The sequence below is a fragment of the Rhipicephalus sanguineus genome, chromosome 10, assembly GCF_013339695.2.
Source record: "Rhipicephalus sanguineus isolate Rsan-2018 chromosome 10, BIME_Rsan_1.4, whole genome shotgun sequence".
Classification (NCBI taxonomy): domain Eukaryota; kingdom Metazoa; phylum Arthropoda; class Arachnida; order Ixodida; family Ixodidae; genus Rhipicephalus; species Rhipicephalus sanguineus.
The window spans coordinates 58,406,490-58,434,442 of record NC_051185.1 but is presented as its reverse complement, the minus strand read 5'-3'; the positions used below and the strand labels follow the sequence as shown (position 1 = coordinate 58,434,442).

The following is a 27,953-nucleotide window of genomic DNA, read 5'->3' as shown; positions in this document are numbered from 1 at the left end:
AAAATATATTAGATCGGAAAAAGCGAAAAAATGCTGTAAGTGAAACTATACAACCTTAAGGATACAACTGCAAACGACTACTTACAACATTTAACATATAATGCAACTGTGAAAGCAAAACAATAAGACATTTACAAAGGCAATATTATACAGAGAAGCCTCCTTGCAACAGGCCTATGGCCAGGCAGATCACCTGACCATGTTCGCTGGATACACGGACCATTCCACCACTAACTTTCAGACTTCATACATGAAGTTAATTAGCATGTGTAGTTTTGACACCGCGTATTCTTATGCCTAAGAGCATTGTTTTTGAAATATTAATAAAAACACTTGCCTGCTTAGATTTATAGTATCGATGTTGCATCCAAATTGGAGCTTTATGTATTGGAAGCAGGTGTTTACATATGTTACGGACTACCGTATTTCTGTAGAGCGATGGGAACCCACGTGAGATGTACACTGGGTCAATGCACTGTCATCGTTAAAGAAGGCTTGGGTAGGCCAAGGCTACCATGTACTTCACTTACAAGTACAGCGACTCTTGTTTGTCTGGTGCAGCAGTCCAGTTCCTTGCACTGTGTGATGCGCTGTTTGCACTGACTTGTGGCTATGCAGGTTCCTCGACTACGGCATCCCCGAAGCAGTACAGCTCACTCGTGTCCATACAAGGCAGGCTGCATTCCTGTCGGCAGTGCACCTATGTGACCCAGCACGAGGGAATAATGAAAACACACCTTAGCAGACACACGGCTGAGTGCCCCTTCCAGTGCCACCTGTGTCCGGTGGCATTTACTCGGAGCGACAGTCTCAAAGGGCACATTCGGACCCATACAGAAGTGCGTCCATTTTCCTGCGTACACTGCAGTGCATCTTTTTCGCTGAAAGGCAACCTCGTGAGGCACGTGCGCACCCACGCAGGAGAGCGTCCCTTTTCCTGTGACCACTGCAATGCATCCTTTTCAGTGAAAAGCAAGCTGACGAAACACTTGCGCACCCACACTGGAGAGCGTCCCTTTTCATGTGACCACTGCAATGCATCCTTTTCAGTGAAAAGCAAGCTGACGGAACACTTGCGCACCCACACTGGAGAGCGTCCCTTTTCATGTGACTACTGCAATGCATCCTTTTCAGTGAAAAGCAAGCTGACGGAACACTTGCTCACCCACACTGGAGAGCGTCCCTTTTCCTGTGACCACTGCAATGCGTCCTTTACAGTGAAAAGCAAGCTGACGGAACACTTGCGCACCCACACTGGAGAGCGTCCCTTTTCATGTGACCACTGCAATGCATCCTTTTTGGTTAAAAGCAGCCTTGTGACGCACATGCGCACCCACACAGGAGAGCGTCCCTTTTCCTGTGACCACTGCAGTGCATCCTTTTCACTGAAAGGCAACCTCGTGAAACACATGCGCACCCACACAGGAGAGCGTCCCTTTTCCTGTGACCACTGCAATGCATCCTTTTCAGCGAAAAGCACTCTGACTGGACACTTGCGCACCCACACTGGAGAGCGTCCCTTTTCCTGTGACCACTGCAATGCATCCTTTTCAGTGAAAAGCCATCTGACGGAACACTTGCGCACCCACACTGGAGAGCGTCCCTTTTCATGTGACCACTGCAATGCATCCTTTTCACAGAAAGGCAACCTCGTGAAACACATGCGCACCCACACAGGAGAGCGTCCCTTTTTCTGTGACCACTGCAATGCATCCTTTTCCCTGAAAAGCACTCTGATGTTACACTTGCGCACCCACACTGGAGAGCGTCCCTTTTCATGTGACCACTGCAATGCATCCTTTTCGGTTAAAAGCAGCCTTGTGAAGCACATGCTTACCCACACAGGAGAACGTCCCTTTTCATGTGACCACTGCAATGCATCCTTTTTACACAAGCGCCACCTCACTCACCACACCTCAAGGCGTCATCCAAGCAAGACACCCTAAAGGTCAGGGTCTCACAGATCTGTCTTTTTGCGAGAGGGATTATTGAGTGATGAATAAATTTTTTATGATCGAAGGTAACCCTTTCTGTTCATCAAACAGTTTTTAGATGCCTCAGAAAGGTAGTTTCTAACAATATATTGCTTAGAAATCTGTTGCTATTAATTAAAGTTTCTCAAGATATCCCTTCAGGTGACCTAACGGCAACGCCATGATTTTGAAAGTTTGGTTTACCTTGAATGTGGATTGGCTGAAGATGCATTTATTACTGTGTCGCTTTCTTGAAATAGATTTTCTAACAACATATTGCTTAGAGAAGAATCTGTCATTGTTAATGAAAACTATGATGCCACTCTAAGCCTTGTGGTTCTTTTTTTTTTCATATTATTCTGTCTGTTTTATATTAACTTGGTTCACTAATATTTTATCTGATGTGCTTCACGAGTTGAAATATCAAGTGATGCTCTTGTGATTCTGCATTCTATGGTTACTTCTACGCAAAAACAAAAGTAATGGGGTGAACATACATATAAAGAGAAACATGGCTGTTGTCATATAGTGTCGGAATGGCAATTTGTGGGAGATGTATTTGGGTTGGTGCGCCATGATCACTACAGTAATGTGGGATAGGCAAAGGTTATGTACTTCTATTACAATTTGGGGAAACCTATGGTTGTCCGGTGCTGCAGTCCAATTGTGCCCATAGTATATGTGACACAATCTGCATTGCTTTCCTCTCTTCCCTGTGGCTTTGCAGGTTCCCTCTCTTCGGCATCCTTGGAGCAGTACCATTCTCTTGTGTCCGTACAAGGCCGACTGCATTCCTGTCGGCAGTAACCTGTGTGACCAAGAACAGTGGACATGTGAAAATGCACCTTCGCAGATGCATGGGCGAGCGCCCTGTCGAGTGCCACCTGTGTCTGGCTACGTTCACTCGTGACTGTGATCTCAAAAGCCACATTCCCACCCACATGGGGGAGCGTCCCTTTTCCTGTGTTCACCGCAATGCATGCTTTGCGCAGAAAAGTGCACTAAATGTCCACATGTGTCATCATCATGCAGAGAAGCCCTGAAGGTCTGGAACATGGACAATATTTTGTGTGTGTGGGTGAAATAGCGGGTTCATTGATTGATTACATTGTTACAGCGAATGATAACTTCTAAAGTGCATCAAAGGGTTTTTGGATGTTTCAGAAATGGCGTTTCTTACGGGATATTGTCTAGTGAGAAATCTATTGTTAATTAAAATTTCTCCATGAGGGCCTTTAAATGACTTTACAGCTATGTCATAATGTTGAATGTTTGCCTTGCCTTCAATGTGGATTGTCTAAAAGTGCATTTATTACAGTGTAGCTTGCTTGAAGCCACAACATTTATAGGTAGTTAACAAGGAGGCTTAAGATATATCTATGTGCAAATAAGGCCAGAGCACACTTTTCACACTCTTGAAATTATATCGTCAGACTGCACATTCAAACTTACGTTAGGTCCTTTGTTGTCAGGAGCAGAAGCAGTGGCATTCCCACTGAGTTACTTCCCCTAATACGACTTCACAATCCATAGAACATGGTATTTCTGAATAAAACTTAATCCCGAAAGCAAACGTTATATTGGTATTCTTTGCCATCAAATAATAAATCATGCTCTTCATCCTTGACTACATTATTGCTGGCAGCTTCTAAAACGGTTGTTACTTAGAACCCCTAAAATCCATAGCAACCCCCCCCCCCCCCACGATGAAAGATAATCCAACAAGATTTGGAGGGGGGCCCTTGCTCGGTTGTAGATCAAAATTCAAGGTGGTTGCGAAGGATACACTAAGAATAAAGAATGCATACCAGTGCTTATAATGAAATGGTTTATTGAATACATGTGCGTTCACCATTTTCATTCACCTCTTAGACACATAAAAACAGTAAATGAAACAGTGAAAATGGTAGGTGGGAAGGGGGGGGGGTAGTTTGCTCGGTCATTTATTTCAAATATCCCAAAAAAGGGAGAGGACGCTTGCTTGGGATTTTACAGTACATCACCATACATTACGCTAACTTGAACTGCGCTTGGGACGAGACACCAAAGTAGGAGCAGACAGGAGTTGGGCGATTTCAGTAAATCAGTTGTTAGTGTGCGTTCATTCTGTCTCCTTCTACTCTGGTGTCTTGTCCCAAGCGCCGTTTAAGCTTACATGATAAGTTTTACCAAGTAGCCGTACCAGCGTCAGCTCTGTCCACTAGCTTTAGTGACATTTATGTTTATGTGCTTCAGTGGCTGCCCAAAAACCAAACTGCAAAACAATCTGTGCAGTGTTTGTAAAATAATCTTGGCAGATGTACGCCAGTCTGACAACTGATTCATAAGAAAGAGACAGCAAAAGGGGCAAATTCAATTTCTCACACCCTTCGGAAGTACTAATAAGGCTTGGAAGAGTAGTGCCTTGGCCTAGTTGGTTTTCCGTCTTTTGTTGAGGTGGTGTAATACATAGCAGGGCGAAGGACCTTCGCCCTGCTTTGTGTCCTTTGATCTGCTTCGTGCTATATTACGTTAACGAGAATTTCTAGTAAGGGTCTGGTTACTGTCTCGCAGCTTGAATAGCATGCAACTGTGAAAGCAAGCATGGTTGTAGCTGAGTGATTTTAGTGAAGGCTCTCACACAGAGTTCCAGCGACACAGTCGTCAGCTGCAGCCACACAAATTCCCGACTGACCCCCCACAGGGAGCCATTACCGTGCAACACGAGGAAAAAAATTGCTATGGTACACTGGTTTAGAAGAATAAATTGTGAATACAAATTTCCTTGGTTGAGCCACATACGAGGTAAAAGTTGTTTAATAGCCATTTATCATTACTTATCAAAGCAAATTAGAGGCTTTGGCACACATTGAGCTGCACTTGCATTTGGTATAAAACACGTTGCTGTATGTGAACAAGTGTATGACACTTGTTCAGGTCCTGTAAGTTCATCAGTTTTAACAAAACGCTGCAGAAAATTTAGCTCTATTGACAAACTAGATTTTCAGAATATATAGCAAGAGGCTAGTCACACTGTGAGGTGAGGCTAGACAAGTTCGCAAAGATGCACCAACCAAAGATGAGTGATGGTGTCACCTTGAATTTCCAGTGCCGACCAACCATCGCACAGCAAATTTTGCCAGTGTCTGCTCATGCAATCACACTTTTTGGCCACTTAGTGAATGCTGGGAGAAGAGTTGAGATGTAATGTTTTGTCAAGTATGGTAGTCATTTTGATGTAGCCTGTGGACACAGAAATTGTTCAGTAAAGAAAGAGAAGGTTTCTTAGTCTTACGAAGTCGCTTAAGTGTGATTAAATAATCGCTTGTAATAAATATGAAGATCATATTATACGGGTAAGTGTAGTACTGCTTTGCTTTTAATCCGAATACCTTTATCGATACAAAGTAAAAAAAATCTCTGTGTTTGTACTCATGCTGACTTTGACAGGGATCCTGGTGCTGTTACTGTACAACTGTCCTTCTTATGAAGTGTCCGAGATCATTGCTTGGCACCAAATATCCGTCTCGCTTATGAAGCCTTCACCTGTTTGCCCTGTTACATGACATCGCAGTTTGCCGTATTACAGACTTAACATGACAGTGATGTGATTGTTCACTGCTGCCTCTGCTTGGCTACATTGCAACGAGTGAAATGGAAAATCATCTTAATGCCCTGTTTGCCTATTTGCAATTGCGAAAATAAAAACAACAGGTAACGTTTCACTGACTTAAGTTTGGAATCATCACGATAATGAGAAGAAAATGCACCAAGTTGTACTTCTGGAGAATTTATTTTTCTCCAGGTAACATGTGGAATGTGATTGGGCCTGCCTTGACATATTTGTTCAACAACAGAGAGAGAGTGTGTGTGTGTGTGGGGGGGGGGTAATGTCCATCAGAAAACTTGTATTACAGATGTGACATCATACACCGTAGGATCCCAAGCAAGTGCCCCCCCCCCACCGTGAAAGATAATCGGACATGATTTGTAGGGGAGGAGGCCCTTGCTTGGTTGCAGAACAAAATTCAAGATGGTGGCTGAAGAGCCTCTAAGAAGAATGCACACCTGTGGTTTTAATGAAATGCTTTATTGAACACGCATGCATTTACTGTTTTTACTGAACCGGAAGAAACCCTCGTGTGGAATTTTGTGTGTTACGACAAGGGGGGGGGGGAAGACGTTCTTCAAAGGTTCCGACAATTTGTGACATCTCAGAATGCAACCCCGAGGCGCCACTCTGTAAAAGTACTATGAAATCGTGCACATATCTAAGCAGTATCAGAGCTTTGGTTCCTAGGAAATGCTGCTGCAGGATTCTGTAGTGAAGAACACGTTGAAAAAAAAATGGCGGAAGGGAAGTGGGGGGCGGTTGCTCAGTCATTGGCACATATTTCAAATCCCCCAAATAGGGGAAGGGGGCGCTTGCTCGGGATTTTACGGTAGTGCTTCCGTTCGGTGTTGGTTGCTATTGTTACATGACTGTGCTGTCATGATACTAATGCATCGCTTTACACTTGTTGCCTTCAACGTTTAAACCGCCAGTGCAGGAGCGAAAAGAAGAACAGGACGAAGTGCAACTTCCTTGCAAGCACCTCAGTGAAGTGGCTTCATTGGACTGTCATCTTCCCTCTTGTGAATAAATATGACCCACTGAACACAGGAGAAGCAAGTGATTAATTTGACGTCTGCAGCTGAATTAAGTTAAATTAAATAGTTTTATTAAGTATTGTCTAAAGCTTCCATTGTGCACCATGTGACCCCAAGTTTACTGATATAGATAAATTTTCTGCAACGTTTCTAACTGGCAGTCATTTTGGAACTTCAGAATTCTGGTGTGTCAGGAGTTCTTTATTTCTGGTTGTGCCTTGATATGTGCCGTGAGAAAACAGTTTGGAACGCTTTAGCAACTGCAGCATGATTATATGTATTCCAGACTGATAGACCAACTGATATAAGAATTAATAAAATGCTTCTATTCTGAGATAAATTCATGATAGCTTACTGTACATGAAAGTAGCATTCAGACCCATGGTTTTGCTTATGCCTTTCTATTGCAACATACTTAAAGATTCAGTGCTTCATGTGTGTAGGTGTCGCTGATTTTAGGCTCCAGTGTGAACTGCACAAGATGTGTCATGTGTGAATTACCAGCTTCAAAAGTTGCACTGAAATTGTGAGGAACGTCCCGATAAATTTCGATAAAACTGGAACGTCCCTATAAATTTCGTCACGTATTCTGACATTGCTGCTCAGCCAACCCTAATGTTTTCAGTAATAACGACGAACCTTTAACTCTTATTATTATTATCTCGTACCACCAATCTCGTACCACCAATCATTGGCCCAAGTGCCATAGAACATCATGTATCGTCAACACCTATCACAGCTGCCATGTTGCCTTTGTCCGTTCTACATTAGTGAGATTCACACAGCAGTGAGCTATTATAATCATCCTAAATGTATCGTTTTTGTTTTCATTATCAATCAGCTCAAAGAAAGTTCATAAAAATGTGGCACCTCTTCTCGTGCTAATTTTGCAGGATTTATTAGAAGGCTACAGGCTAGGCATAAATGTGTGCATGCATATAACTGACCTGTGCAATCATTGAAGTATGACTAACTCCTTTAATTGGCTTCAGAAATATCATTTGTTGGTATGACTTGTGCTGGTATGACTTGTGTTTTTTGTAATAGCCAAGTTATGTCACATTCATTCTGTAATTATATTGCTCGTATTTTAATGTGCCGCTTTTTATTGTGTAAAGAGAGCTGTCGTGATTCAGAGTGTATTTTTTCCTTGCCTCTCTTTTTTGTATATAATCTAACGTAATGTTCACTACGTTCCCGCATATGTTACAGTAACATTTTTTTTTCTTCTCATTTCTTTATGTATTTATACCCGTTCCTTATGTACACTGTTCACGTTGTAACATCTTGCGTTATCCCCCTTACACAATGCCTCTAAGGGCCTGTAAGGTATTTTAAATAAATAAATATGATCTGGGCTTTAGAATTTATGGAGATTTTCCCCCTCACCTTGACTTAATTGTCTCACCTTCCATTCATGTGCGGAGGAAGTGTTGGCGTGTGGAAGCTCTTGGCTTGTCCTCTCTTTCATTCCGCACATCTGGACAACGTGTTACTACTGCCCTGACATTAATGTGTGGGCCAAGTCACCAAAGGCCGCCATGTAGTCTTCTGGCAAACATGTCTGCCCCTCTTCATTTCCAGCCGCGTTAGTTCAATTCCATCAAATAAATACCACATTGTTTGCTCTGCCTGCTTCCTCAAATCATTTATGGTAGTTTACCACTATTCCTTGAGAGCAAGGTATATAGCAGCTGCATCGTACTGGTACTTACTTACGAAGCAGAAACCTGGAGGCCTGCGAAAAGGGTGCAACCTAAATTGAGGATGACGCTGTGAGCCATGGAAAAGAAAATGATAGGTTTAACATTAAGGGACATGAACAGAGCTGAGTGGGTGAGTTGGTCAGGTAACAAATGGGTGTTAAGGACATCTTAGTCGAAATGAAGAAGAAGAAATGGACATGGTCAGCCCATTTAGCGCGGAGGCAAGATAACTGTGGGTCATTACGAGTAACGGGCTGTATTTCAAGAAAAGGCAAGTGCGAAAAATGGCAAGAGAAAATGCCGGCCAACATTGCCATTTGAAAGAAGGCCTTTCCTGAAACGGATTTGACTTCAGGATTCGCGAAACATATCTATATACTGAATTTCAGAACGTCTGAAATCTGGACGCCAATTCTGAAATATATCGTTTTTGTTCCACGGTTATATTCCGACACGTGGTGACCACTTAGGCTTCCTCATGAAAGACTGCTTAAGACCAGTCTCATTAGCGTAATTCATGAACATCCTTATTAGGAAAACTTAAAAGAAAAGACGTGGAATGAAGACAGTCATGTGCAGGCCGGGCCACTAGCAAAAGATCCGCAGGCCGCATGTGGCCCGCGGGCCACTTGTTTGAGACCTCTGGATTAGGAAGTTTGCGGGGATAACACGGCAGCAGGAAGCACTCATGCGCTCATGTGCTCAGTGTTCCATTGCAGATGCCTTGCCGATGAAAAACTCAGCACCAATACGAGTCGCTCGTGTCCACGCATGGTCTGCTGCATTGCTGCCAGCTCTGCACCTACGTCACCAATGTCAAGAGGCTCATGACATTGCACATGCACAAACACAAGCGCCCATTCCAGTGCCACCTGTGCCCACAAGCATTCACCAATGGTGCTAACCTCAAGAGACACATACGAAAGCACACAGGAGAGCGTCCATTTAGCTGTGTCCAGTGCGGTGCATCCTTTTCACGGAAGGACGTTCTTGACCGACACCTGTCTCGGCATGCGAGGAAGAAGCACTAAATGTCGACTGCGCTTAGTGTTTCTTGTGCAAACAAGCAGTTCCCACACTGCATACAAAGGTTTCTGACTCCATCATTTGACATTTTTTTAGGTTACCGATAGAGAAAAATGACCACATCGTCCATGATGTTTTCTGAAGTGGAGTTTATCAGTGTCAAAGGGCTTGTCGTAGTACATACAAACGAGTGCGCATTTTAGTGCCACCACCCGCCACGGTGATCTAGTGGTTATGGTGCTTGTCTGCTGACCTGAAGGTTCTGGGATTAAATCCCAGCCACTGTGGCCACATTTTGATGGAGACGAAATGCTAGAGGCCCGTGCACTTAGATTTAGGTGCACGTTAAAGAACACCAGATGGTCAAAATCTGCGGGGCCCTACGCTACGGCGCCTCTCATAACCATATCGTTGTTTTGGATGTAAGACCCCAGCAATTAATATTATTATTATTTCAGTGCCAGCTGTGCTTCAATGCATTTGTTACCGGTACCATCTTCAAGCGGCACGCACATAATGACTAAGCAGGATGTGCGTTTTCGATTGTGCACTGTAAAACATCTTTTATTGTAGCTCGCTGTTGGCCTGTCTCTGTGTGCAGAGCGTAAGGCAATCAAGCAATGCACACAGATTCTAATCTGACCACAGCCATAGCCACAGCCAGACCTTTAACAGCTAGCAAGCAGTGTTGTACACGTTCCTCTAAAACAGGAACGAAAGTTCGTTCCTCGTTCCTTCCCAATCTTGGAACGAGTTCCCGTTTCAAGTTACTTTAATGCGAAAGGAACTCGTTCCAGTTACATTTCGAAAATTGGAACTTGTCGTTACATTAACGTTACATTTGAATTTTTAATCAAAATATAGTGCCGGATAACCCTAAGGCGATATAAAGTGAGCAATTTAAAGCTAACATTGAGCTACATATATTTTACGAATTTGACAGCGCCGGCAGTAGGTTATATGTAGATAAAATGAATCTAAAGAAACGCTCCTAGACGAATTTTTTTAGAGACCACCGGTCATACTACAGACATATGTCTAACCGCAACTTTCGTGCTCCTCCCCTATAAGTGCTACACATGGGGCATTTTGCACGTCAGCCTTCAAATGCGCCATCAGAATACTGCGGTTCAGATATTCAGATAGAAATCCCCACATATGCACCAATATAAATAAGCTTCTTGCACAAGAAACCACATCGAAAAGAACCATGCATGCTCGTTTAATGTGTGCTGATTCAATATCGCAGTGTGAGTAGAAAATTATGTCCAGGACGCATATTCGCAACTTAGTAAAGTCCCTTGTTCGCACTCAGCAAGAATTGCATCTCGACGTTGGTATCCGACTGAGGAACCTGTTTTCTCATTAGCACAACGTTGGCAATGTTGAACAGCCGTTCCATCAAGTGCGTGAGGGTACTGCCGTGTTGTACACAAATAGGGACAAGTCAACTGTGGTGATAGGGGCAAGGGCAGGCTCAGCGGGCGCAACGAGAATGTAGCGCTGGATGTACGCGTATTGTTTATTGCATGACAGACGTTATCGGTGCGGCCGCTGTCGAACTGAACTATAATTAAACTTATAGACCGATAGACGCGGAGATAACTCGCATGTTCAAGAGATGCCTGCCCAAACGAAACCATCGAAGACACCAGCACTCGCATCCTCTGCGTTTCGGTACTCTTCCCCGCTATCCACGCAACCGGGTGTCAAAAGACAGATTGGTCGGTAGGTGCTGGCGGCATGCACGATCGAGATACTAAAGGGACGATAGAGCCAGCCGCTAAAGACCACGCGACGAGTGAAACGTTCCCAGGAACTGGCCTGAAGCTTCCCACTCGGCAGCTCACTCATTTTCTGCGGTCCCTGGCGTTGTGATTGGCTCCTCTGTCCCATGCACGTCAAACACCAGATTAGCAAAAATTATTCGCGCCGTTCGGAAACTCCATCTTTGTTGTTTGTGTGTACAGTAGTAACAGTACAGTGTAGTGTACAGTTAACAAAAGTGAGATGTCTGAAAGTGCTAATCGTAGACGTCGACGGGAGGTCAATCGCCGTGTTGATGGGTGCTTCACGTTACTCAACGCTCTGGCTGATGCTCCGATGAATGGATCGGCACCAGTCGTACAAATCGCGGTGAATTGTGCATCAGAGAGTCCCAACGTGAATAATGGGGAATCGACGTCTGCGTCTGACACATGGCCCAACCTCGGGCAAGTTAACTCGATGCCAGTGTCGAGCGCAAAGGTGGGCTGTCAGAGCGGAGCCTCTAACACTAATGAGTGCACTGTGCACGATACACGTAGTGACGAGGACATTGTGCCAGACTTCCGAGGAAGTTTACAAACATGGGCCATTGAGTCGCAGTCGTCGCATAGTGCGGTGACATCACATGAGACTGTCATAAAATGTAGCATTGTTCTACACGGGACAGCATCTGGTTCCTTTTGCATGTATTAATCCTTTCCTTAAAATCGTAACTGCCTTTATTTGACGTCTTTTTTTTCTGCAGGAGTAGTCCGGTACAGTAAAACATCTTTGCAAATTTGTGTTGAATGCCTTAATATTGCTTTTTTTTTTTCAGACACTGCCTCTAACTACTCGGACACCTGAGAAAGCGGTCCTCATAACCAGTCGGGACTAATTACTGTTTAAATAAATTAATTTCAGTCAACAAGCTTTGTTTTTTTTTTTTTTTGTCACAGTCAAGCACTTATTGTTACCTCTCCGTTTCTTGACGCAGTATACATACACAAGACCTCACAGAGGTGTTTTTCTTTTAATGTATGTAAATACCTTGAAAAGAAATAAATCACATGTAGTAATACAAATATCACAGCCTACGGTACCGAACCGGCTGCACAATGGTTGTTCTGAAAACATACTAAAAAAGTCCTGAAGTGTTGTTTTGAGGACGCCCTGAGGTTGTTATGAGTACGGACAACAGGACTGGATTAGCGCCATTCTAGTACCATAACAGGACGTTCTGAGGGCATCATAATGTCCTCAAGGTGGCATACTGAGGATGTCCTGAGGTTGTTATTGTGTTGTCTGGGTAGGAACGCAATTTCTGGCTTCTTTATTTCTTGGACCTTTCGGGGATATGCTGAGCGTAAGACAAATGGTAACATTTGCAAGTAGTAATTAATGTAGGAGGGAGGGATCGCACCCTTCTCTTTTGAAAAGAGATGTGCTCTGGACGCTTGCACAGGAGTACAAACGCTGTTGCCATAGCCTCGGCAGTGCTTTTTTTTTTAAAGGGCGGGAAGGGGGGGGGGGGGGCTTTCGCGTTTATTTACAACATCCTAGAGGGGATTGTGGCGCACCCTTCGTTGAAAAGATGTAGGGCGGTTTGATAGACTAAATCGACAAATTTACCCGGGAGTTGACAGAACGCTATGAAAGAAAGAGGAGATTATGTGGAGATTACAGAATGGGCATTTTCCAAACTCTTACGGCTAGTGGCATAACCAAAGCGAAAATCTGATGAGGCACACTCCAGAATCTTGGGAGGCTGTCTGCATCCCAGACTCCAAAGCTCATCAAGACATCATCGGTGAAGCCCTTGCTGCTGCCGTGTCTCATGGGATGCCGGCCAACGACTAGGGGCGACGAAATAAGGTGAAGGACTTCGCTCCTGACGTACACTGGCATGTTATAATAAACGATGTGAGAATGGCAGACTGGGCTTGTTGGTTACACATATTTGAAATTTTAAGGCGCGAATAAGACACGGACGAAGAATAGGAACACACACACGGAGCGCCACTTCCAACATAGATTTATTTCGAAAGAGCACAGAACATATATATCCACCACGCGCGCCGTCAACGTGCCTCAATGCGCAGTCGCATTCAAGTAGCGTAACTCTTTTGGTGATAATGAAATGGAGGCAACGCTGACGCATAGGTCATCTGATTCGATTATTTTCTTGGCTTCAATAATTAGTCGCACTGATTTATCTGGACTTCGGCCGACTACTCGCGATACACTGCCGGAATTGTCATTGCGTTCCGAACTTTAGCGCTTGCGCGGTAGTCGGCCGAAGTCCAGATAAATCAGTGCGACTAATTATTGAAGCCAAGAAAATAATCGAATCAGGTGACCTATGCGTCAGCGTTGCCTCCATTTCATTATCACCAAAAGAGTTACGCTACTTGAATGCGACTGCGCATTGAGGCACGTTGACGGCGCGCGTGGTGGATATATATGTTCTGTGCTCTTTCGAAATAAATCTATGTTGGAAGTGGCGCTCCGTGTGTGTGTTCCTATTCTTCGTCCGTGTCTTATTCGCGCCTTAAAATTTCAAATAAGTTATAATAAAGTTCTGTCTTTCTCTTGAGGAGTGGAAATACGCTTGTTTGTTCAGCCCATGAAAGGGCATGGTGTAGTCACTCGACTACCGCTTCGGTCGTTTGCGACCATAGAGTTTCTTACAATATGAAACTCTATGTTTGCGACGTCTTAATTTTGCACCGGGAAATATGATAATGTGAAAATTTTGCCAACCTAACAGAAGGCCTGTATTCCATGCGACATGTACTCTAACACCATGAAGTGCGATTCGCATACTGCATACATTCATGCAATAATTATGAATTACGACTTCTTTGCGCAAGTTAAAGTCGAATACGAAACCGAAACCGCAATGTGGCATCAATCAAAAGACGGCGCTAACGGCGCAAAAAGCGCGCGGTTGGTTTTAGCGGTTTTAGCGGTGGTTGACATTTTTTTTTTTTTTGTATCGGCATCGTCCACGGCGCGCCACTTTCATCTTTGGAACTCATTCGAAGAAATAACGTTGTAAGTAAGTCTAGTGACAACATGCCTGCGAGGTTCAGGAGATTTCCCCGAGTGTTGCTGGACTGACTCGCGAAGGCGTTATTTGAACCGTGAGTGACAACTTCGGTCGTAATAATTGCGGGATGTTAAACTTGTCAAACGCACACATACATGCATCAATAGTCAAGTGTCAGTGGCGGAATCAGAATGCTGAGGTAACGTACGTACTTACGACTCTGGCGTAGTCACTGGTACGACTGTTTTTCTTTGTTATGACTAGAGGCCGGATTTTCAGCAAAAAAGCGCGTTTTAGGCGCCGAAACAGGCAGGCAAAATAACGTTTTAGGCGCCAAAAATAGGCCGGCAAAACACGTTTCAGGCCTCCAACGTCGTAAATGTAGGCACAATAAATTTTTACATAAATGCAAATCATTTCAAAACGATGTGCGTGACCTTAACGTATCTCGAAAGCAAAAAATGACTCAAAGCTTGCACTAAGGCGCGCAAAGCTTGATACACAGCGGAGCTGATCGGTCTCACGTTTATATTTATTGCTGTATCTAGGCTGAACTTGGATGTAGCGAGGTTGTACTTGGCTTGAACTTGACAGCTAGTAGCGAGGTTGAACTTGGCTTGAATTTTTTTTCTTTCTCTCTCTCACCATCCGTTTCGTTCTCGATCTTTGCATCGTTTTTTTTTTTCATTTCTCTCTCTCTCTTTATTTCTCTCCTGTCTTGATTTCTGTTTTTTTTCAATCTATTTTTGTATATGTTTCTTTCTCTCTTTCTCTTTCTTTCTATGTATGTCTTTCTCTCCTTGTTCGTCCCTTTTTGCACTCGTTCTCTTCCCCATCCGAGCCATTGCATGCCACGCCGGGCAAATTGGCGCACTCATTCTGAGAGACAAGCAGAAGTCGAACAGGACGAAGAGAGGGCGTGCCGATCGAGTCATTGTGTTCATGATGGTGATAGTTCTTTACTCGGCCGACGGAGTTTCTCCTCGCGAAAAAAAAATTGATTTCGTTTTTACTCGGTTGTGAAGCTTCGAAATTCTTGTGGCGCATACCCGACCGAGTTTTTTGGTTCGCCGGTCAAGGAACGATTTGCTAAACAGCTTCGCTGTTAAATATGTCTTGTTTATGGTGGCACAAAGGCACCAACTGTTGACATGCAATTTACCTTTCTCCTGCACGGTTCACAGAATAAGGTCTCGCCTAATTTATTAAAGCGATTTCGCAGAAATTCTGGTGTTGGCATCGTTGGTTGTGACCAAAAAATTGGCGTTGTCCTTAAGCGAAAATTCAAGGTAGATGCAAATAATTTAATAATCAAATGTTTGGTGCGGCTGAGAATCGAACCCAGGCCTTCTGTAGGACAAGCAAGTGTTCTACCACAGAGCCATGCCAGTGCTTGAAACTGCTTCGTAAAAAGCTCTATAAGAATGTGATGTAGTGGGTGTAGTCTCCTTAACGCACTTAATATTGCGTGGCAGAATCAGAAACAGGCCAGGTGTCAAAACACGTGAATTGTGTAACGAGTGGATGGTTTGAAGCTGCCAACCCATTACAAAGTGTGCAGTTGCGCGTGGCACTTTATGGTCGTGTATTAGGTATTTCGCCAATTTGCAAAAGGAAAAATTGTAGAGCAGTGGGCACTTAGGAACTGTACATTTAGTAGACATACTAGGGTAGTTTTAAACGGCCAATGTTGCGTGCACAACTGTTTCTTTCCTTGCGGGACGATTGAAGGCGATGTGCACGGGGCCCGATTGCACTATTGCATTCTACTCGAAGGCAAAGCCCAAGCATCTTCCAAGTTTTTCTATAGCTAGGTGACTTAGGAGTCCACTGTCCAATCAACACACTCCTGGTTCTCTTTCTTTTCGGCATGGCTGAGAAGGGCAGCACAGGAGCAGATAGCCAGACTGCTAAAAGACAAGAAGGGAGGGATGTGTTGTACTGGCCAGGTCTAATCGCATAGGGTCAATTCTCCCCTGTCGGTGAACACCTTAAGAACTAAATTGCAACCAAACAAAAGCTGCATGCACATCACAGTTTTTTTTTTTCTTTTGCTCTTCACTCTCCTTTCCCCTGATGGCTCTCATCCGTTTCGCATTCGCCAACTGCTCGCGCCATATGTCAGTGCAGCAGCATATGGTGGCCGGCGTGTCCCATTTCACTGCTGCTTGTGGTTGTTTTCGGGAAGTTGGTTCAACTAGAGGACTAGGTTCAGCCCCGTAGAGCTCCAAGCAGTCACTGTTGCCCGGTAACATGAATAATGGTCTCAAACTGCACTTGAAAGCGAAATTTCCGGTTAAATAGTGTTCATACAGGCGCCAATTGTGAAAATAGACATTTATAGGCACTTGTAGGCGTTTAGGCACAAACGCGAAATATAGGCATTTTTAGGCATTATAAAAACACTATAAAAGCCCTTCTTAACCTCTCATTCATGCTCATATATCAAAATGGAGCGATTGGAACAGAATAGGCATTTGCCTAAAATCCGGTCTCTAGTCGTGACTGCAAAGAACTGTGACATGCTGGTTATTTTGTGTTGTCAAAGATGGTGCACCTCGTTAAGATTCTGATGCTCAATGGTTTTTATTTCGAGCCATCGGCGCACGTAGTATTCGGCATTTATTGTAACGTAAGAATTATCTTTAATCTTTGTTGCACAAAACATGCAAAAGTGATAACCGAGAGCATGCGGAAAAGTGATGTGACGCGCTTGAGCTGTGGCATATGTATTTTTGCAGATAAGTTGTTTCTTGCGTGGTGTGAGATTGATGTATTTCAAGGGATACTGAACAAAATTTTTGCCACCGAGATTCTCAGCAAAATTGAAATATTGGGTGCTGAAATCGGTGGACACAACCTTCAATTCAGGCAGAAGCTAGTGGAAAATAATGAATTTATTGTGTTTTTGCTAAACTGTCACGTTTATGCATAGTTTTCACGTGACGTCACAGACAGGTTCTCTGCACTGGGTACCTCAAGATTCCGGCCACCGTCACTTTTTATCTCAGTAGAGAGTGTCAGTGCGGGGGAGGACACACAGCAGGTCGGTCCTCGCGTTGTTTTGTGCTCTCCCCACTTTCTTCTGTTCGCCAGCCGCGCCAAGGGAGAACAGAAAAGAACTCAAGGGGGCACCGGCACTAATCTGATGTCATCGTTTCTTTCTCCACGCGTTCGAGTAAGAGTTCACACAGCTTCTCAACCAGCTAACAGTGATTTCTGTGCTGTTGCAGATGTATTCATTCCTGCCTTGGAGCGTCTGAGAAGAGCCCCGCCACGGTGGTCTAGTGGTTATGGCGCTCGACTGCTGACCCGAAGGTCGCGGGATCGAATCCCGGCCGCGGCGGCTGCATTTTCGATGGAGGCGAAAATGTTTGAGGCCCGTGTACTTAGATTTAGGTGCACGTTAAAGAACCCCAGGTGGTCGAAATTTCCGGAGCCCTCCACTACGGCGTCTCTCATAATCATATCGTGGTTTTGGGACGTTAAACCCCAGATATTATTATTATTATTAGCGTCTGAGAAGCTGCATGTGCCAACGATGCATTGGGGCAGAGGCCTGCCCTTAGAAATCATTCACTTGCTTGCCCTGCGACGTTCCAGTTTAATTTATTGTGAATTTAAGATTGTGGCAGTAATTTGGGCATGTGTACGATGTGATGCGTCTAATTGGTTATTTTGAAACAAGTGAAATGGGGTATTGCTTTTTGCCCTCTTAGTCGATTGAAATTTTGAAAACAGGAATGGATTTCATTGCAGGGTTTATGTTTCAGTGATGAGTGTAAGGTAATTATGCCAGTCTCTGCAAAGCATTGTTTCAGGTTCGGGAGTTTTAATGCATACTCTTGTAATTGCGTATCTCTTCAACAAGGCGCATGTTCATGAAAGTTTACCTGCGAGCAATGACTTTGTAGATGAGTTACTAAAAGCCTCTGCTGTGGCATTTTTTTTTTTGCACAGTATTGTGTTAAGAATGTTCTTGAAGTAAGCTTACAGTGGAAATCTTGTGGCACATCATTGTGAGTTTTTTCCTGTAAACCTTTGTGCCTGTATTTTTGTGCTGTGCTTTCAAGTGAGCGCAATCTCAAAATTAATGTTGGCCCACGACTAACTCCATTAATTTATTGTGTAAAACAGCACTTACCAAAAAACAATCATTTTATAAATGCACTTATAAATGTCACTGTGTTATCTTCCACCATCAAATGTGCTACCGTTCTCATATTTATAATTATTTTCTTTACCTTTTTGCCATATCTGATCTTGTTTGTGTTTTTTATTATGCATTAATATTGCTTGTGAAACATCCGTGCTCATGATAATAATACTTTGATCCCTAAAATGCATGTTTTGCTTTGTTAAGCTGATATAGAGCATAGTTCAGTCTAACATATTCAGACTACTGTGACCAATTTGGTGCGTCAGTTTGACTGAAACATTGTCTCGTGACTAAGTCACTTTCATTATTCCATGGTATCATGATTTCACTGAAGGAATATCAAGACATTAATGGGAATTCTGTAAACTGCACTCTGAAAGAGAAACTATCTTTTGTGCAATGTACATAAATGTGTCTTTTTTTTTGGGGGGGGGGGATATTTTACTGTCTGTTTTAAAATAACCCTTTCAGACGCCACCTATGAAGAACTGTCCGTAAGTGCGTCAAATTGGCACAATGTTATTTCAAGGCATTCGATACAGCATTGCAACAAAAATATCGTCGTAATACCTTAATTTATGTGTGTTATAGTAATAATTCCTAATTAGTTCTTATTTAAATATCTGTTTAATCTGAAGCCATTCATGCTCTGTTTTTGCATAAATGGAATGAAATCTCAGGCTAGAAATATAGTGCAAATTCGTTTTCAGTTATCTAGATCTTGAGCAAAGAAAAAATATACATTTTTCGTGGGTCTTGGGATGCGGCACGCCGAGCAACTCGTCGAATGTAGTGGTGCCCTTCAGCAAAGTGATCATATGCAACAGTACACGACAAAAGGATATTAAATGAAGACAAATTTCTTATGCAGGAGGTTCATTTCATCGAAAGCTCAAAATATCTTGCTGTTTGATAGCACCTAGTCGATACAAATAGGATAAAGAAGTGGTGTACACAATTGTGTGCATAGCGTCTCAGAGGGCTAACTTGTTTAATACTTTATTTCATGTGCTTCATGCATTCAGATGTCACGTGGTGCTCTTGTGGTGCTGCATTCTATGGTTACTTTTATGCAAAAACAAAAGTTGTTTGTTTAAAGGCGTAGTGCTTAATGTGGTTTCCTGTCGCGCTCAATATGACTTGCAACATAAGAGCGTGTGGCCTCACGAGCGCAAAGGTTGCGCGTGGCTTCCACTAGTCTTTATTTCCACTACTAAGTGATGTTCTGTCACTTTGGGATGATCCCCTATGAGAAAATATCATTTAGTTGTGAAAATAAGGGCAACCTGAAGGCATGCGTAATCTTTCAGCTCGTGAGGCCACGTGCATCTTTGTTGCAAGTGCTTCATGCTTCAACTTGGCTCTTGTTAGTATAGCATCGGAATGGCACCTGTTGTTGACATGTATTGAGCTCTTCATTATTTGTGTACGGAGTAATGCCAATTTGTGCCAGATGCATTGCGGGTCGGTGTGCCGTAATCGCTACAGTAACATGTAATTTGGATACGCAAAGGTTATGTACTTCTATTACTATTTGGGGGAAGCTTTGGTTGTCTGGTGCTTCAGTCCAGTTGCGCACAGTATGCGACACAATCTACATTGCTTTCCTCTACTCCCTGTGGCTTTGCAGGTTCCTTGTTTCTGGCATCTCTGGAGCAGTACCATTCGCTTGTGTTGTACAAGGCGGACTTCGTTCCTGCCGGCAGTGCACCTATCTGACCAGGAACAAGAGACATATGAAAGCGCACCTTCTCAGACATACAAACGAGCGCCCCTTCCAGTGCCACCTGTGTCCGTCTGTGTACAATCATAACTGCGACCTCAGAAAGCACATTCGCATTTATACGGGGGAGTGCGCCTTTTTCTGCATCCACAGCAGTGAATCCTTTTCATCTAAAAGCCACCTTTCGAAGCACATGCGCAAGCACAACCACACAGGAGAGCGTCCCTTTTCCTGTCTCTACTGCCATGCATGCTTTGCACAGAGACGCACTAAAAGACCATATGTGTCGTCCTCATGCAAAGAAACCCTAAAGGTCAAGGGCATACCTAGACAATTTCTTTTTGGGAGCAAAGGAGAGGGTTCATTGATTGATTAAATTTTAATGGCGAATGATAGCTTCTAAAGTGCATCAAAGGGTTTTCGGATGCCTCAGTAACAATGTTTCTTGCAGTATATTGCACAGTGAACTGGGCTAGTTGGTACTGGTTCATTAGGTTACAGCGCAACAAGAACAAAGAGAAAAGATAAGGCACACATACGACAGGAATGCATAGCAGTATATTTCGTAGAGAGCGATCTGTTGTTAATGAAAATTTCTCTACGAGTGCCTTCAAATTACTTTGCAGCTTTGTCAGAATGTTGAGTGTTTGGCTTGCCTTGAGTGTGGATTGGCCAAAAGTACACTTATTACAGTGTAGCTTGCTTGAAGCTTCAACATTTATAGGTAGTTAACCTAGAGAATTAAGATATACGTGCAAATAAGGCAATAGCACATTTTTTCACTCTTGAAATTATACCATTAAGCTGCACATTTCAACTAAAGTTAGTTCCTTTGTTGTTTATAAGCACAAACAGTGACATTCCCACTGGGCTACTTCCTTCTAATGCAACATTACAATACATAGAACAGTTTTTCTGAATAAAGCTTCTTGGTTCCCGACGCAAACACTAACTATGAGAGCTATTTCTGTGATTTCATTTTGGTGTTCTTTGCAAATGTTCAATCATGAACTTCACCACATTGTTCTGACAGCTCCTCAATGGTTTTTACTAACATACACGAGCTGATTAAACAAGTGTACATATGAACATACACACACGTATCTTACTGTATAACCATGTTTAATTCTTCTTCCCATTTTATATTACTTGTGAATCACTTGTTTATAAATTCATTTTGTTGCTGTGTTAAAGTGTGCACTCTTCATGTTATAAAATTATATTCCTATTTCTTTGTTATGTTTGTACCTTTACTTGCATAATCTGGACCTACTCAATGTTTAAAGGCACACTAAAGGCAAACAACAATTTATGTCACAGTGAAAGGTCAATGTGTGAGAACGTCTAAAACATCAATAGTATCAAAAGCAGTGCTTTAGAAATCGAGAAATTAAGGTAAATGTAGTACACGATGTGCGCCACGAGTGGGACATTTTGGAAATGATCCCGATGACATCGAAGAGTCCCGAGTACAATTAACCACTACTAATCAAACTAGTTGCAAAAAAAAAGGAACCTTCTGTGCATTACAAGTTGTAATAAAATGCTGCTTGTTCGTTTCTGTTTGATTCGTGGAAAAAATAACCTTTTGGCGCTACCATGGGGAGCGGTGCGAGTGGTTCAAAAGTTCCGTTTTCGCCAAGCTGAGCGTCTCGGTGGTAGTTTCGGCATAGCGTACTGCTGCGTGCGCTTGGCTCTCGCTATTTTCGCCCTGTCAATACTCTACTTCTGCTGCTGCTGGCCAAGCTAAGCTCCGTTACATTGAACTATACAGTTTCGGAATGGCCCGTGGCTGCGTCTTGGCAAGGTTGATGCCCGCTGTTGCGCAAGAAACCGTAGCTTCGGTGGCCGGGCAGTAGAGGTGGGCAACGTTGAGCACGGCAACTGCTACGTCGGAAGGTCCGTTCAGGCGGGTGACTTGAAGTGCGCTAACGCCGTGCCGACCACTAAAACGTGATTTTCTTTTAAAATAAGCATTTCCTTGGCACGAAACAAGCACTACGAGGTTTCTGCAACGCTGTTGCAACAATCAACGTCGACTTAATATTTGCCTTTAGTGTCCCTCTAATTACTTATAATATGTTGATTTGTACTTTTCGTTTAAGCCCTTTGTGATATGTCTTGTTTTCTGACTTGCGTTATGTAATTGGTATTCTCTCTCTGTTTTTACCTTAGTGGATATAGTCATTCGTTTAAAGACTTTATACATGTACTAACAGGAGGTCCCCTCTCAGTTTTTGCTTTCAAACCTCCCTCTGTATTGTATTTACTTTGTAACTGTAATAATATCTAATTTTAATAAACTGACCGATTGAATGAGTGCACTGCTGCAACAGTAAGTAGTCGGCCATTATTTTTTTTTGGAGCGGCTCTCCCTGTAACCTCGTGCATTGCTACCAACTCCATAAAAGTGTGTGTGTTCTGTGATAAAACCGACTCGCAACACACACTGTTGAATGAATGCACAGCAGTGACAAAAGTTGGCGAAGGTGTACAGAGTCTGCCTAAATTCTTCCGACACACTGCATGCAATACGTATTGGAAAACAGGAAACATGCCCACCCTTATCAATGGCACCATAATTCAGGCTGTCTCCTTGCTTTCACGCACTATGAAGTAGGCTTAGAAGACAAGACCATTTGTCGAAACGTCTGCTCCAGTGACATTCCCTGTTGAATGAATTATCATTGCTGCAAGAGCATAGATAGCTATTACAAAAATTTCATTAGTTAAGTTTTCTTTATCTTGCTTTTAACATTAATATTCCAATCTATAGAATGAGCTAGGCTGTGTCTCTCACTGCATCCTCTGTAGCCCTTGACATTCTGTTTATTTTTGCTGACAGTTTCTTCAAAACTAGTGCCTGTCATCTTTTCTCTTTTCATTTTGAAAATTTCATGCCAGGAAGTACACCGAAAATTCACTCCATGTACGAGCAAGAAGGGTGGTATCATGCAGTAAGGTTATGCTCGGGATTGTATTTAATCAGTCACCGATATCCAGTGGAATGTGTAAAAAGTTTTTCATACTTGATTTTCGTACATCAATACCCAGCGTTGTCATTGCTATCAAGCCGCAGCAGCACCAGTTCAAACAGCACTGAGATGAAAAAAATACTGAGCACTCTCATTTGCTTATCTGAACATTCGCATCACTTATGCTGCTGCATGGCACAAGCACAGATGTTCTGCTATATCATAATCATCATAATCATTCTCAGCCTGTTTAAGCCCACTGCACAATGAAGGCCTCTCAGTAATCTCCAGTTTACGTTATCCTACTGTGTACTTCCCGCCAAATTTAGGTGCGGAAAGTTATGATGTGCACTAGAGCTGTCTCCTAATTAAATTATTGAACTATATAGCATGTAATAAATGGCTCGAAAAGAAATCCCTCACTTACAATGCTATCACGAAATGTAATTCATTACACTTTGTTAACTGCATTTCTGGTTGATTTCAAATGTAAGTTTGTGTGGGTGCATTGTGAATGTTTGTGCTTACTTAACAGTGATTTGTGTCCTGTTTCAGATGTGTCCTATCTTTCTACGGAACATCCGAGAAGCCACACGCTTCAAACTTTGCCAGCTTTGCATTGCACGAACCTCTTCAGAAACATCATTCACTTGCTTGCTGTGTTACATTCCAGTTTTATTCGTTATGAATTTAAGATTGTGATGTGATTTGGCCATATTTACAAGATGCTGCCTCTGATTGGTTATTTTTGTAAACGGTTTTTCTTCTGTAATACTTTCCTGTCCGTTTCGTATCAACTTTCACTAATATTTCACTTTGTATGCTTCATCTGTTGAGATATGAAGCAATGCTTTTACTGTGGGGTATTGTGTGAATGCATCCAGCAAGAAAGTGTAACAATTAGTTGAATGGATTAGTGCTTAATGGAGTAGTGCGTGTTTATTTATTTATTTGTTTATTTAATGTATACCATGAACTAAGGTCATAGCCAGGGGGCTGTGGTTGAGGGTTAGATCAGCCCCCAAAATTTTCCGAGAGCTGCATACAGCCGTGTTCCTCTCCTTTCCACTCCTATTTTTATGTAGATATTGCAGTTAACAAAACAACCTTTCGGCTTTATTAAAGCAGATAAGTGACTAAGATATTGTTCGTGCACAGTCTCTCTTTCCTTTTATTTTTTTGAATGCGGCATATAACACCCATAGAAAAGTATCTCTGGCTACGCCACTACTGCGGATATGAAGTCTATGCAGGGCGGTTAAAATATATTAGGTCAGAAAAAGCGAAACAATGCTGTAAGTGAAACTATACAACCTTAAGGATACAACTGCAAACGACTACTTACAACATTTAACATATAATCCAACGGTGAAAGCAAAACAATAAGACATTTACAAAGGCAACATATACAGAGAAGCCTCCTTGCAACAGGCCTATGGCCAGGCAGATCACCTGACCATGTTCGCTGGATACACGGACCATTCCACCACTAACTTTCAGACTTCATACATGAAGTTAATTAGCATGTGTAGTTTTGACACCGCGTATTCTTATGCCTAAGAGCATTGTTTTTGAAATATTAATAAAAACACTTGCCTGCTTAGATTTATAGTATCGATGTTGCATCCAAATTAGAGCTTTATGTATTGGAAGCAGGTGTTTACATATGTTACGGACTACCGTATTTCTGTAGAGCGATGAGAACCCACGTGAGATGTACACAGGGTCAGTGCACTGTCATCGTTAACGAAGGCTTGGGTAGGCCAAGGCTACCATGTACTTCACTTACAAGCACAGCGACTCTTGTTTGTCTGGTGCAGCAGTCCAGTTTTTTGCACTGTGTGATGCACTGTTTGCACTGACTTGTGGCTATGCAGGTTCCTCGACTACGGCATCCCTGAAGCAGTACAGCTCACTCGTGTCCATACAAGGCGGGCTGCATTCCTGTCGGCAGTGCACCTATGTGACCCAGCACAAAGGAAGACATGAAAAAACACCTTAGCAGACACACGGGCGTGTGGCCCTTCCAGTGCCACCTGTGTCCAATGGCATTTACTCGGAGCGACAGTCTCAAAGGTCACATTCGGACCCATACAGGAGTGCGTCCATTTTCCTGCGTACACTGCAGTGCATCTTTTTCGCTGAAAGGCAACCTCGTGAGGCACGTGCGCACCCACACAGGAGAGCGTCCCTTTTCCTGTGACCACTGCAATGCATCCTTTTCGGATAAAAGCAACCTTGTGACGCACATGCGCACCCACACAGGAGAGCATCCCTTTTCATGTGACCACTGCAATGCATCCTTTTCGTTTAAAAGCAGCCTTGTGAAGCACATGCGCACCCACACAGGAGAGCGTCCCTTTTCCTGTGACCAATGCAATGCATCCTTTTCGGATAAAAGCAACCTTGTGACGCACATGCGCACCCACACAGGAGAGCGTCCCTTTTCCTGTGACCACTGCAATGCATCCTTTTCGGTTAAAAGCAACCTCGTGACACACATGCGCATCCACACAGGAGAGCGTCCCTTTTCCTGTGACCACTGCAATGCATCCTTTTCACTGAAAAGCACTCTGACGGGACACTTGCGCACCCACACTGGAGGGCGTCCCTTTTCCTGTTACCACTGCAATGCATCCTTTTCAGTGAAAAGCACTTTGACGGAACACTTGCGCACCCACACTGGAGAGCGTCCCTTTCATGTGACCACTGCAATGCATCCTTTTCGTTAAAAAGCAACCCTTTTCCTGTGACCACTGCAATGCATCCTTTTCAGAAAAGCACTCTGACGGAACACTTGCGCACCCACACTGGAGAGCGTCCCTTTTCCTGTGACACTGCAATGCATCCTTTTCACAGAAAGGCAGACGGAACACATGCGCACCCACACAGGAGAGCGTCCCTTTTCATGTGACCACTGCAATGCATCCTTTTCGAAAAGCAGATCACTTGCGCACCCACACAGGAGAGCGTCCCTGTGACAACTGCTGTGCATCCTTTTCACACAAGCCCCACCTCACTCGCCACATCTCAAGGCGTCATCCAAGGAAGACGCCCTGAAGGTCAGAGCCACACAGACCTTTCTTTTTGTGAGAGGCATTACTGATTGATAAATAACAGTTTTATCGTGGAAGGTAACCCCTAATGTGCGTCGAACAGTTTTTGAATTTCTCAGAAAGGGAGTTTCTAACAGTATACTGTTTAGAAATCTGTTGTTATTAATTAAAGTTTCTTAGGATATGCCTTCTGGTGACTTAACGGCAGTGCCATGATGTTGAAAGTTTGGTTTACCTTGAATGTGAATTGGCTGAAGATGCATTTATTACTGCGTCGCTTTCTTGAAATAGATTTTCTTACAACATATTGCTTAGAGAGGAATCTGTCATTGTTAATAAAAACTATGACGCCACTCTAAGCTTTGTGGTTCTTTTTTTTTCATATTATTCTGTCTGTTCTATATTAACTTGTTTCACTAATATTTTATCCGATGTTCTTCACGAGTTCAAATATCAAGTGATGCTCTTGTGATTCTGCATTCTATGGTTACTTCTACGCAAAAACAAAAGTAATGGGGTGAACATACATATAAAAGAGAAACATGGCTGTTGTCATATAGTGTCGGAATGGCAATTTGTGGGAGATGTATTGGGGTTGGTGCGCCATGATCACTACAGTAATGTGGGATAGGCAAAGGTTATGTACTTGTATTACGATTTGGGGAAACCTTTGGTTGCCCGGTGCTGCAGTCCAATTGTGCACATAGTATATGTGACACAATCTGCATTGCTTGCCTCTCCTGGCTGTGGCTTTGCAGGTTCCCTCTCTTCGGCATCCTTGGAGCAGTACCATTCTCTTGTGTCCGTACAAGGCCGACTGCATTCCTGTCGGCAGTAACCTGTGTGACCAAGAACAGTGGACATGTGAAAATGCACCTTCGCAGATGCATGGGCGAGCGCCCTGTCGAGTGCCACCTGTGTCTGGCTACGTTCACTCGTGACTGTGATCTCAAAAGCCACATTACCACCCACATGGTTGAGGGTCCCTTTTCCTGTGTTCACTGCAATGCATGCTTTGTGCAGAAAAGTGCACTAAAAGTCCACATGTGTCATCATCATGCAGAGAAGCCCTGAAGGTCTGGAATATGGACAATATTTTGTGTGTGTGGGTGAAATAGCGGATTCATTGATTGATTACATTTTTACAGCGAATGATAACTTCTAAAGTGCATCAAAGGGTTTTTGGATGTTTCAGGAATGGCGTTTCTTACAGGGTATTGTCTAGTGAGAAATCTATTGTTAATTAAAATTTCTCCATGAGGGCCTTCAAATGACTTTACAGCTATGTCATAATGTTGAATGTTTGCCTTACCTTCAATGTGGATTGTCTAAAAGTGCATTTATTACAGTGTAGCTTGCTTGAAGCCACAACATTTATAGGTAGTTAACAAGGAGACTTAAGATATACATATATGTGCAAATAAGGCCAGAGCACACTTTTCACACTCTTGAAATTAGATCATCAGACTGCACATTCAAACTTAAGTTAGGTCCTTTGTTGTCAGGAGCAGAAGCAGTGGCATTCCCACTGAGCTACTTCCCCTAATAGAACTTCACAATCCATAGAACATGGTATTTCTGAATAAAACTTCTTGATTCCCAAAGCAAACCTTGTTTTCTGTGATCTCATATTGGTATTCTTTGCCATCAAATATTAACCCTTTCAGGCCCAGAGATTCCAATTGAAATCATCAATTTTTTAGGTCACCCAGTAAGCACCTGGTAAAGATAAAGCCTTGTTTTTCCTCAAGAGCTGATATTTAGCATCTGCTCTACGTATGGTGCCAACCTAGTACATACAACAAAGCGAAGTCACGTGTGAACAAAGAAATTACAGAATCGGCCATGCTGCTCGCGCATTTCGCTGAGGCAACTTCTTCTTTCACCATGCAGAGATAGGGCTTTTAT

General features: G+C 43.1%; 2 protein-coding genes across 3 annotated transcripts in view; both read left to right on the top strand.

The window, feature by feature from the left end:
• The window catches only part of LOC119371945 (gastrula zinc finger protein XlCGF52.1), a 67,642-nt gene extending 46,958 nt beyond the window's left edge, over positions 1 to 20,684 (top strand). The window contains exon 3 of the mRNA XM_049420011.1: positions 20,317 to 20,684. Coding sequence (XP_049275968.1) covers positions 20,317 to 20,390 — 74 coding nt within the window. The 3' untranslated portion in view covers positions 20,391 to 20,684. The remainder of the gene's footprint in view (positions 1 to 20,316) is intronic.
• LOC119371943 (zinc finger protein OZF-like) lies at positions 92 to 27,388 on the top strand. 2 transcript variants are annotated; one of them, XM_049420008.1, is made up of 2 exons: positions 92 to 1,948; positions 26,804 to 27,388. In XM_049420008.1, the coding sequence occupies exon 1, from the start codon at positions 516 to 518 to the stop codon at positions 1,944 to 1,946; it is 1,431 nt and encodes a 476-aa protein (XP_049275965.1). In that variant the 5' UTR covers positions 92 to 515; the 3' UTR covers positions 1,947 to 1,948; positions 26,804 to 27,388. The 2 variants fall into 2 exon arrangements, with proteins under 2 accessions (XP_049275965.1, XP_037498317.1); XM_037642389.2 differs by lacking the exon at positions 26,804 to 27,388 and adding an exon at positions 2,701 to 2,909 and having other exon boundaries at positions 171 to 1,948.
• The last annotated feature ends 565 nt before the right edge of the window (positions 27,389 to 27,953 follow it).

Coding starts and splice junctions, on each gene's coding strand:
- LOC119371943 (XM_049420008.1), top strand. CDS start 516: ATGTACTTCACTTACAAGTACAGCGACTCTTGTTTGTCTGGTGCAGCA.